The 12,488-nt window shown below is 46.4% G+C and overlaps 1 protein-coding gene across 2 annotated transcripts in view; it reads right to left on the bottom strand.

Moving 5' to 3' along the window:
- Window positions 1-11,704, bottom strand: part of PDGFD (platelet derived growth factor D) — a 171,271-nt gene extending 159,567 nt beyond the window's left edge. Inside the window, exon 1 of one of the 2 annotated variants that reach the window (XM_044441913.1) lies at window positions 11,253-11,704. In XM_044441913.1, the coding sequence (XP_044297848.1) occupies window positions 11,253-11,382 (130 nt within the window). In that variant the 5' untranslated portion in view covers window positions 11,383-11,704. The remainder of the gene's footprint in view (window positions 1-11,252) is intronic. The other variant, XM_044441912.1, reaches the window with a different exon arrangement.
- Between the last annotated feature and the right edge of the window lie 784 nt (window positions 11,705-12,488).

Genomic DNA, 12,488 nt, shown 5'->3' with positions numbered 1-12,488 from the left:
GGACCATGCTCTCTTTTCACCCAGAAGACAGTGAAGCTGGCACCAAGCAGCTCTCCTTTGACAGGGAGGGATCTCAATCTTTCATCAGGGATCAAGAGAGAAGAGAAGATATTCCCTTGCTATTGCTACTGTTAGCTATGGAGAGCTTGTGCCTTCTCTTGCTGGCAGTAAAACCAGCAAGAGGATCCTTTCTTGATCTCCAAATTCTGGATGATTAGCATATTGGCTTCTTCATTATGGAACTCCTTGCCTGTTGATGTCATGGGAGTATTTTTTTAATTTTCTCTGCCCAATGAAGGCATTTTAGCTGTGCACAAGTAAGACTTTTACTAGTTACTTTCCTAACTAGGTAGCCAGGGTTTTAATGGCCTTATTGGTATAATCTGATTTAAAGGATATTAAAGTTGAATTTCAATTATTATTCAATAATTCCACTCAATAATTCTCCACTTGTTATTGGATTTTTATTTAATATGGGGCACTATATAAATCATGTAAATGAGCATGCAACAGAAAAGCACACAAATAAGGGAGGGGATTCACAGTGTGGACGGCAGCGCAGAGGTGGGAAGTCTGGGGTTTCTCATGCTAAACAGAAGTCCCTTCTGTATTTCCTGTCTCTCAGGGTCAGAAATAAGAGTGAGAACCATTGTTAGCGGCAGCACAGGAAACATCAAGCAGGGCCACCATGTTGTTTTGGAGGCAACCAAAGCAGCAGGGTCTGGCAGACCACCAGAAAGGGCTAGATGGGCTTTCTGTTGCCTGCAGGCCACCCTTTTAGCTGTCCTACCATGGGGTGCAAGTTCTGCTAGAAGGGAAAAAGTCCCTGAGCTGCCGGGCATTTGGTGCAATACTATTTAAAAGCTTAAGTGGATATGGACAAATTGTTGCGTGATCAAGGTTGTAAAAATGATTGCAATTTGGGAGGAAGTTATTCTACATCTCTCTGTGCAGCTAATCCCCACTCTCTTCTGAAATCTTGGCTCTGATCATGCAATCCTTTTCAGAAATAGAAGAATGCACTTCTGTTTCTATCAGCTGTAGGAACACTGTGATGGGAAAAGAAAAAGCAAGAACAGTATTTTATAGGGTCTTAAAGGTTGGTTCTGATAACACTATTCAGCTGTTTAAAAGTTACTGTAACTCAAAGACTGACTGGGGAGTTCATAATTGAAATATCTGCCTTAGCGTGATATACATCTATCTGATAAAACCGGCTGGAGGCTGTCAGGTCCTTTGTGGAACTCCATCCTATTGATTACAGCTGAGTCAGATTTGTAATTTCCCTAGTTACTTTAGTTCTTTAAAGGCAATTGTGCAGTTAAGAGCCAGTGCAGTGCTGTGGTTGGAGGCATGCTTTGTAAGATATGCGCTCTCTTTTCCATTCTCAAGTCAGCAGCCATGAACTTGGTGGCTGTAGCCAAGTCACTAAGGGACCGGGTGAAATCATGGTGTGCTACAATGCAAACAAGTCTTTAAGGATACTTCCTTTCCATCTGCTCAGGCTAACACGAACTCTTTCCACCGCTCAGAATTCCTTCCTTCTCTTTCTGGTTTAAAGCAGCTACAGCTTGCCCATGGTCTGAAACAAAGAACAAGCTTTTCATGCAGGTGTGGAGGAGCAAGCGCAGGAAACTGAGAAGTTTTTCCAGGTGGTGCCAAACCGCTCTGAGGCTTTTTCAGGTGTCAAGCCATTATTTGTCCTTATGTCTAAACCAGCTTGATTTTTTTAGCTTTGCCACCACAGTAATTTCTGAAGAGATTTGACATTCTACAGGAAGATGCTCATTAAGGTTGTGCTAAAATATGGTTGTGCCACCTTGTTGATCAGCTCCCGGTCTCTTCTTACCCATCACCAAACACCTCCTTCCTTCTGTGTGTCCACACCATCTCTCTATTCCACAGCAAGTCTCTTCTCCTCATCTCAGCGCTTTGTTAGGCATACGCCAGCTCATAAAGAGATCTTACCGAGAAGCAGTACTACACAGAGAGGAACCACCAACAGTGCGCCCCACTCCCCACATGCCTTGGAAACAGCAGTCTCTGGGTCTCTACAAGCAAAGGGGGGTTTCTGACATTCTGTTGCCCTCCCCTGCGACCAAGAGAATCAAACTGTCTCTTACAACACATATGCTGGGTCTCCTTGGTAAAAGGAGTTTATATACCACAGGACAACAATGCCCCCCAAGTGTAGGCCTTTTACTTTTTCTGCATAGGGCAGTCTTCACTGGCCTGACGCTCTCCAGACATTTGGGACTAAAGCCCCAAGAATTCCCGTGCATTAGCCATTCTGGCTGGGCCTGAGGGGAGTTGATGTCCAAGATATCTGGAGAGCATCAGGTTGGTGAAGGCTGAGAGAAGCAGATAGTGTCTTTTCACACTACATGGGGAAATAACATGCTTGAGGTGTAAAAGCTCTGCTGCAAAGGAAGCAAAACCTGTCTTGCACTACTGATATTGGGAATTGATGCATCCAAGCAGTATCCATGTACTGAAAACACAGAAATTCATTGCATCCCACAGGGGTCCTTGTAGCACCCCTCTGATTCCCATAAGTACCTTGCTGGTGCCTTATTTAATGTGTCTTTGCGTGCATTCTGTGTCTGCCAGCAATGTTTAGACCTTGTTTCAAAACACGGAGGTTCAAACACATGATAGACATCTTGTATATATGACTTATGCTGTTGCTTTTCTTTAAATGTGAGAACACATGCTCTCTATTACACTGCCAAGTTTTCTCCTGTCCCCCAGTAGGTAGCACGATCTTCCACCTGCATACCTGCCTTTCACCTTTCACAATCACTCTACAACCACTTTCTGCCCCCAATTTCTGCCTCCCTTTCTGGGCACGTACGCAGGAGAGTTGATGATCCCATGGACACACCTTTTTATGAGTAGGAGGAATTGCGTGATGGTGGTGGATTGCAAATGTGCATTTCTGAAAAGTCGCTTTAGAAGCATGAGAGTGTTGCATCATTTAAAAAAAAGGTAACTAGGAGGAAAACACTTGGGTTTACACTATACCAACTGGAAATGAAATGGAACAACACAAAGGAGAGCAAAATTGTATTATGCAGAAACAAACTCATTCAGAAATATCCCTATAAATGTCACAAGACCTAAGCCCCAAAGAAAGGTACAAGGTCTCCCAAACAGGGAACAGATTAGTGGTCATTTATGTTTCTATGGCACACCAGAAAAAAATAATGCTTTTTCCTAGTTGTGAAAAGAGATTGACAAGGCGGGGGAAATTAATAGGTGGCTGCAGAACCATGATAACTGAATGTGAACAGGCTGCAAAATTGCACCAATATGGAAAGTCAACAGCGTGTTAAAAACCTTGTCTGATCAAGCCCCACATGCCCGCTTGACTCCAGGGGACGACAACACTTGGCTTTGTGCAGAAAAGGTCTGCATTGTGTGAAAAGATACATTAAACTGTGCTATGAAAATTATTCAGCTATTGAAATTAGGGCTTTCTGTCTGAAGGCAAGTGGCATGGAAATCCAAATGGCTATTTTCCATTTTCTGAAAGAACCTTTTCTGCCTTTGAGCTCTCAGTCTCTAATCCTGGTATTCTCCAGCAGTAGATCTGGATCCCCTTGAGATGATGTTGTTAAGGTTGCTGAAACCTGGACACAAGCCCAGAGTATTTTACTGAATTAGGTTTTGTCCTAGCATTATAATTAAAGTAGCAATGTTGGAACATGCTGAGGACAGACCCTTAAAAACCAAACCAAACAAAAAACTAAAAAATGATGTTCAGAGAAGACTTTTTCCTTTACTTATTTCAAAGACTTATCTATTATTTGTCAGCAATTCCCAGTTAGTAGGTTAGAACACTGCTATGTGTTTCAGAAGCTTGCCACTACTGTGTTGACAGCAGGCGCAGGCTGTGGGTGGCACGCAGCTGGAAGTGCGGAGAGCAACTCTGGTGATGGAACATTTGCTGCCCAAACCCCAAACTGAGAGTAAAAGTCCTGCTCTGTGCAGCAAGAGCCCTCGTTTTTTCCCATGTACTCTGTGTGGATGCAGATCATCCCTTGCACCAAACAACAGAAGGTATTATAGCACCATAAGGGCAGACAAACTTACTCCAGAATAACCATGGACCATATCTACTTAACTGGATGCATGAAGTGCCAACCTCAAACTGGCACGTCTATAGCTATGTGCCCCTATGTGCCCTCCTGCCCCTTGGGAGCTGAGGCAGAGCACTCCTCTGGGAGCCGTCCTTGAAAGAGATCAGGAGGGTGAGTATTATTTATTTAGAATTTTTGCATGCCGTCCCATTCGCATGAGCCTCGGGACGGCTGACATACAATAAATAAACGCAATACAAATACTGCACATAAAATCCAGATCCACCCTGGCTGCAATTTAAAAAAACCTATAGATAATATTAAAAATTGTTAAAATATTGTTTAAATAAAACGGTCTTAGCCTGGCGCCGAAAAACAATAACGACGGCGCCAGGTGGACATCTCTGGGGAGCGCATTCCACAGATGGGGGCCACCGTAGAGAAAGCCCTCCTCCGGGTACTTAGCCTCCTAATGTCTTTCACAGAGGGTTCCCGGAGGAGGGCCTCTGCTGCTGATCTCAAGGGGCAGCCCCTGCTGACTACCCAGAGGAAGGCCTTCCCTTTGGTGGCGCTCTGATTCTGGAACACCCTCTCCAGAGAGGTCCGCTTGACTCCAATGCTCCTTTCCTTTCGGTGCCAGGAGAAAAACTTTTTATTCCCTCAATATTTTAATTGCTAATTTGTTTTAATTTGTGGTTTTATAACTAACATCGGATGCTGTGCAATTCTTACTCTTATTTCTATTTTTATACTATTTTATTAATGTTGTGAACCGTCCCGAGATGTCTGTGATGGCATGGCACAGAAAAGTTTTAAATAAATAAATAAATAAATAAATAAATACAGATTTCTACATAGGAAGAAGTGCTCAGTGCACAGGAAAGCTTATACTGGTATGAATTTGCCTTAAAATGCCACAAGGTTCTCTTAGTTTTTGGGCCATAATGTGAAACCCCTGCTGCAAGTCTCCTTTCAGAGGGATTCTGCCACAATGCTTGTGCAAAAAATTTTTAAAAAGGAGAAAATTCCCAAATCCAAATAGTGTGATTCCATTATTGGGCTAACTCGAAGATCACAGAAATGTGCATCCTTATCAGACCTGTTTGTCAAGCGAGAAGCTACAGACCAGGTTGGCGGTGGCAGTGGGAGAGAATAGGGAGGAAAACACCAGGCTGGAAGGATGTTGTCATGCAGTCAGGAAGTATGATAAGACAATACAGAAGAGAAAGGATCACAGACATTCAAATTAAATTCTACCAGTGGCTTTTCCAACCACATCCACCACCCCCCCCCATCTCCTGCCAACCTGCTTTTTCTGAAACATCTTGTCCTATTAAGAGATCTACAGATCATGAAAGCCTGCACCGTCAGGCAATCTTTGAGCTGATCTAATAAAGGTATTATGCTGCAGGGATTTTGGAGTGACTGCAAAGCTGTATCATGGGAGCAGGGAGGTGAGAGATTGTTCAAATTGCTGAGTACACTTTGGGGTGAGTCACGTATTTGAATGTTTTATATTTTAATTTTATGTTGTGAGCCGCCCCGAGGCTTCGGCGAATGGGGCGGCATAGAAATGTTCTAAATAAAATAATAAAAAAAACGTTAAAGCTCTTCCCACGAGAGCAACCTCTTTGCTCTCAGCAAATGCCAGCAGCAGGCTTTTGAGGACCTCTGAGAAGGGCACCTGGAGTGATCTCCCTCCCTGAGTGAGGCTGCCCTCTCACTGGCTCTGGCACTCACTGGTCCTGCTCCTCTCCCTCTTTCTCCTCGTTGCCATCCCTGGCTTGCTTGATAAACGGAGGGGCAGTGAGCAAGCAGGCAGAGCATCCTCTGCTGCTTCTTCTCAGCACCACCATTGTCTGGTCCAAGCAGGCTGCCCTGGTGGCATCCAAGGGGTTCTGGTCGGCAGGCTCTGAACCAAGCCTAGCCCAAACTATTCACAGGGTCAGTAGGAATCCTTGTGGCATTGGACTCTGCCAGGCACAGAATGACTGCTGTTGGCATGGGATTAATTAGGAGCCATGTGGCATTGCAGTTAGTGTTGGAAGGAGACTTTGGAGAATCAGGCTTGGAACTTGCTGGGTGATTCTGAGCCACCCACTGACCCAGCCTACCTTACTTCACGGGGTTGTTGCAAGGATAAATTGGGGAAACCATGAGTTCCTTGCAAGAGGAAAAAAGGTAGCACATAAATGTAATCATAAATAAACAAAAGATCAAACTGCATGTCCTATGGATTTATTTTTTCAGCCGAGGACTTTTCTCTTAATGTCTGGTTTGGAGTTAAAATGCTGAACTAGAAGTGGGAGTAAAATCCCATCCAGCTGAGCCAGCATAAGACAGTGATGTATGTGAATGGGGAGAGGAAAGAAGCTCAGTGACCAAAGGAAATGACTCCATCCGAGATATAATATACCTATTACAACCTTTGAGGCCTTGCTTAAGACCTTTTAAGTGCCATTAGTCCTTCAATGGCTTTCTTTAGTAAACATTTGCCGTGGAGAAGTATTGAATTCCAGCTGTTTGCAGCTGTAAATCCTCCTATGCCTAATATTTACACAGTGGGGAGTGGGTAGAGGCTGTGCTCTCTGCTTGCTGTATTCTACCCACCACATTCCTCCTTCTGTTCCATGCCCCCACCTCCACAACCACTCATGAAAGAAATATCCCAAAACAACTCGCTCTGGTGTGTGTGTGTGTTGGGGGGGTTGTTGCACTTGAATCATTTAGTCTTATGACACCACAAAACTGCCATTCTCAGCAAAGCTATGTAAGGCCAGCCCAACTAAGGGAGTGGGAAGCAATCTGTAAAGTTGTGTCATCCACTTCTTGGCATCTGGATGTTTAAAAAATTGGCAGTACAGGGCTGGGCCAGGCGCGTGGGTAGCATGTGAATGATGAGGCTTTCTGTCACTGAGCCAGAAACCATTGAAACCATTGGTACAAACACACACACACACACACAGAGTTCCAGTGGATGCTTAAGCCATTCTTGTTATGATTCTGTCTTTCCTGCTTGCTATATTTCAAACAGGCAAATGGGGTGGGATTCATTCAGTTGGCTTAATACTATCTCCCCCAGTGTGGGGAAGAGTAAATACCTGAATGCACCTGCACAAGCCTGCTGCTACCTGTTGTCTTCCAATTAAGTTGCATTATTCTCGGAGAATTCCCATGGGGCACTTTAGAGATGAGGAAAATGGAGCGGAGTTTCAGAGAAGCTCCTGATTTGGTTTTCTAATGGTATTTATCTACTCCAGTGAGGTTTTCCATACCTCCCCAAGGATTTTGGAAGAGGGATGAAGGTGTCCTATTTATTTGCTGATGCTGTTGTTGAATCAGAGGTCCAGTCTGTTAATGCTCACATGCAATTGCAGGTGGCATGTATAATTGATCTGTGCGTTCTTAACAGGAGCTGGTCAGGTTTCCTACTTCACAGAGCAAAGCTCTCTGCTTGGACAGCTAGCAGAGAAAAGCCCTCTTCTTGAAGGTATCTATTCAAAAGACATCTTGCCCAATTCCAGTTTAAAGTCAAAGAACTGTTAAAAATGGATTGCTGGGTCTCTGAAATTGCCCATTTGCAACACCTGCCTCAATCACCTCCACTATGGCGAGATGTCTTGAATCTTATTTAAATAATAGCCATTCTTTCTCAGTTTGCACCTATGCATATAAATGAACAGATGCATAAATTATGCAAACATGTGTCTTCCTTCATCCTCTCTTTTTTATTGTTGGCAATGCTTTTCCTCATTTTTCATGGTGCTTGATGATGGGTACATGGCCACACTAGTTCAGAATGGCTGATTTAGGGTTGCTCAGCAGGTCTGGGGACATTTCAGCTATCTGTTTTGGGGTCCTGTCTTCACATTGTTTGAGAAACTAGTAAGACAAAAGGATGCCTACCATCAGATGCAGAATATATACTGAGAAACGCACAGCATCCTCAACCCCACAATTGGAAAGGTGGCCAGGGGAGAGCAGAAGGTAGTGCTTCAGCATGGTTCTGTCCAAGCACTGATCCTTTTAGCAGTTTACCATAATTAGGATCTGTTTAATCAAAAATCCCTAATAGCATTCCAGAATTCATACTGAGGCGTTTGCACTCAGGGGTTCCTTTCCCCACCTTCTGCTTAGGAATAGTCTTTGCAAAATGTTGCACAGCTCTTTGGTTCATTCCAGCATGACTCTTTCCCTTTTGTTCTTCTGAGAAGAAATTGATGAAATTACCAGCAAAGAGAAGGCAACTTCTCTGAGGTTGGGGTCGAACTTGAGCAGCAACTTTTATTCACTTCACACAATGTCTTCTCCTGTCTGGAAGCATTTTATTTCCCTAGCACATACCATGCTATGGGGTAAAGTCAGAATCCCTACTCTCTCTCCCATCCTGAGATAGCAATTAAAGAGACAATCTTAGTCATGTTTAAAAAGAACAGTGCAGCATTCATCAGCCCATTAAATTAGATTATCTGTACAGAACAATGGTGCAATTTTAAGCCCTGGACTTCATAATCATATTGAAAGAGGGTATAGACATCTCTCGGTATTGCTTCACTTGTGAAGCAAATATACAGCGTTTCTCTTTTTCTTCTTTGTTATATGTTAGAATAATAGAAGAGCAAATCCACTGCTGACTTGAAACCAAAGCTAAATTTAAGCAGATGTTGATTGCAGTCCTAGGCCATGGCCTGCTGGCCAGGGAGGAAAAGGAAGATTACTAGTGGGAACAGAGATGAGCCATTGCTTATTTGTTGCAGAATGCATTGCTTGGTGTACAATGTAACACCTGCAAGTGATTCATTCCATCTGCAAATCTCCCTTTGGAAGTGGGATCTAAACTGTAGACCTGATGGCTACAACACTGGGCCAAGATTTTTAATATTTATGTCTTCTTCCCCATTCCCTGCTTTAGGAATCACCTGGACTGGTCGAAAGTTCTGGAGAATACTACGGAGGAATATTATGTGGGCCTACTGCAGTTGTTTTGGGGGGATTTTTCTTCTGATGAACAGGATAGCTATCTTAATGGAATACTATGAGCATAGGAGGTTGGGTTAGCCAAACTGTTAACCCAGTCTATCCCAGTACCCTCCATTCCAACTTGAAAGAAGTTCTGAGGATGTAAAAATGCCCATGCTGGATCTGTTTACATAGTGGCCAACCAGCTGCCCACAGGAAACCCACAAGCAGGACATGGCAGCCTCCTTGGTTCGGTCCAATTCCCCAGCACCTGGAATACCTAGGTCTACTGCTTTTGCTACTGGACCAAGGCCGTCTTAACGCATGGGCCTGATGGGCACTTGCCCGTGGGCCCCATACTAATCTGCGTATGTTAACCCTTGGAAAATTGGAAAACTTCCAAAATTAACAGTAGCTGTAGTTGTCGTAGGGGCCCCAGTACACTGCTTTGCCCAGGGCCCATCATGCTGTTAAGACGGCCCTGTACTGGACCCATCATGTAGCCATCAGGACCAGTAGCCATGGTAGCCTTCCTTTGGCTTGAGGTCTTCCAGATATGTTGGCTTACACCTCCCATCACCGTCATACAGAAAGACATATTGCTGGCCAGGATGTTGTGAGCTGTAGTCTAACAAGATGGGAGGGCACCAGTTTGAGAAGCCTGCTCTCGAAGGTCTTTTCTAGCTCTGGTAGCCCAGACAGTTTGATTGGCCTGGGGATGTCTGGCTGGCTCTCTATTCTGTTGGGAAAATTCTCTAAGACACAAGGTCAAACATGTGGGAAGGCTTGCTCCTCAGTGTCTGTCTTAAACCCTCAGAGGGCTTCTTCATAAGACTTTCCACGGGATTCCCACCATTTAGTTAGCATAATTACATCTCTTCATAGCTTTTGACTTTCCTGTATGTGTGAGACTTGCTGTGGATTTGTTCATCTGGAAGCCATTCAATGGCTCTAACTTCCCCAGAGCATCCATGCCAGACTGTGAATTTAGAGAGGTTGAAGAGAAATGATAATTAACACCTTAATTATTGCATGGTCCTGCACAAAACTTTTTTTCTGCATAGGAATTTGTAATATGAGATGTGATCCTGTGTGTGAGTTCTGGAGGATTTGGATGTGGTCATCTAACCAATCCATCTCCCAGTATTGTAAACATGTGTGCTTCCAGATTTCTGACCATCCCTGCAATTAATGCACTCAATTTTAGAACTAGTATGGGTTGTAAGAAAGTCCATTCATGTTTTGGAGGAGTTCATGTCTGTATGTGGGAAAAAAGAGGGGGTTAGAAAGGAATCTTTCCCCAGGACCTTTTCCTGAACTCCAGTCAAATGTTTTGTGATGCTTTCAGATGCAAGACTTCTAGCAATATCAGTCAGTGCAAAGGAAGCATGAGGGAAACAGGGGAGGCTTACAAATGTAGCCCCTTCCCCTAGTCAAATTCTATGAATGAGGCTGTGTGATTGCACAATAAAAAATATGGCCAATAGAGCCGTCCTATGCATGCTTTCTTGAAGGTAAGCCCTAGTCAGTCAGCAACATTCCCAAGTTGATTACCTATGATTGCAGCCCAAAGCAGGAAAATTGTGGACCGAGGGTGACAGCTGATAAGTCACTGTAGCAAATGCTGTAGATGTTTGTACTGTAAAGACTGGACATTTCTTGCATTGTAAACTTTTACAGACTACAGCCTGTTCATCAGTTGCTTCTCAGGTTATGTGGCACCTTAAAGATGAACACATTTAATCTGGCATTAAGTGTCCATGGTTACTGCCCACTCCATCAGGTGCATGATGCACAAGGTATGAATTTCTTAGACAGAACATATATGCCAACTTCCATATATGGGGTTGGCAGGGCAGCAGGAAAAGAGACTGAGCCCAAGCTCAGCATGGATAGATGTATTGCACGTGGGAAGCTGCACCTGTAAGAACATGTGCATCACCCACGTGGTGATTTGCTTTGTATGCATATGTTGCACCCCTAAGGCAGCCCCGTCATGGGGCGTCTGTGTGAGATTGAGAGAGAGAGAGAGCAAGGAAGAGCGTCTGCACACAAACCCCAAACCCTTCTTATCCTCCTTTGCCTCTCCGTCCAAGTTGCAGCCCTTAAGAGAAGTTCCCGAGCATGTCCTTCTGCCACCTCCAGGTTTTGGCGTCCGCCTGGTCAACTCCACAGATCATTAACAACAGTTGCGAGAAAGAAGACACTCACCATCTCTCCGCAGGTTCGAGGCCCGCAAGGCTCGGATAGATCCGCTCTGGGTGCCAGCGGAGGAGCCCTGTCGGTGGCAAAAGCTGGCGCCGATTGCGGCGTAAAGGAGGAAGGGCGCAAGGAGCTGCATCGGAACGCTCGGCGCTGCTGGGAACAAGAAGAACTTTCTTCCCGGTGGAAGAGCTTCTCGTCCGCGGCGCCCGCGCCCGCAGAGGTCTCTTGTCTCTCGCCCCTTCCCCGAGCTACTCTGCCAGTGATGCTGTCCAGCGGGGAAGGACTTTGCAATCGTGGCCGGGCCGGCTGCCGGCTGCGGAGATGAAGAGCCAGCCGGGACCTCTCTTGGCCAAGTTACAGTGAGCCGGCAAGGGACAGGTTGCCTCCGCCACCTCTCCTGCAGCTCCGGAAAGAAAAGTGATTCGCGAAGTGTGGGGAGCGGGCTCCTCCACACACAGACGCCGCGGGGTGGGGTGCGTGGGGGGGCTTGGCAGGCGGGAGGCTGCAACGCCCCCTCACCGCCCACTGTTGCTCGGATGGGTCGCCCGCTCTGCAGCGCTGCACGAGACTTTCCCAGGACTTTTCTTTTCTTTCCACGGGAGGGAGCGGGGGGGGGGGGGGCCTGGCGGGCCCCCGGGTTTGGGGGGGGTCGGGGGCGGCGCGGGGTGTCTCTCGGCCCCCGGGGGCGCCCGTGCATCGCGGCGAGGGGCAGGCGGCGCGCGGCGAGGGGGCCGGAGCGGGCGCGGGAGGTTGCGGCTCGCTCCCGTTCCCTCCTTGCCATTCGGAAGGAAAGCGCGCCGGCGACGGCTGAGCGGAGAGGAAGGAGGCGGCGGCGAAGGCGCCTCTGGCCACGGGGCAAGGAGGCAGGGACGGCAGGAGAGAAGGCGCCAGGGGCGGCGCTCAGTTCCCCAAGGGGCTGGCGCGCAGGTCCGCAAGGGCCTGGCTCTGTGCGGCTGCAGACATGGGCATCTTTCTCGTCTTTCTCAGTGCGCGTGCCTTTCAAGCGCCCAGTCTCCTGTGGACCCCCACTTTGCAAAGCGGGGTTGGGATTTAATTTCGGGTGAGGACCTCAGGCAACTGGGGGGCAAGTGCCTATGGAGACTGAGGCGGTGGGGCAGTGGGTCGGAGGGGCTCCCAGAGGTTCTGGGCCCCAGATGAAAGATTCAGAACTGCAGCCCAAGTGGGTTGGCTCCTCAAACTGTCTCTGGCCAGAATCAAGAGCAGTGCCCCTGCTCGAGATGC

Source organism: Varanus komodoensis, unplaced genomic scaffold (genome assembly GCF_004798865.1).
Source record: "Varanus komodoensis strain SLA01 unplaced genomic scaffold, ASM479886v1 scaffold4, whole genome shotgun sequence".
NCBI classification, from domain to species: Eukaryota; Metazoa; Chordata; class Lepidosauria; order Squamata; family Varanidae; genus Varanus; species Varanus komodoensis.
This window is presented reverse-complemented; position numbering and strand designations above follow the sequence as displayed.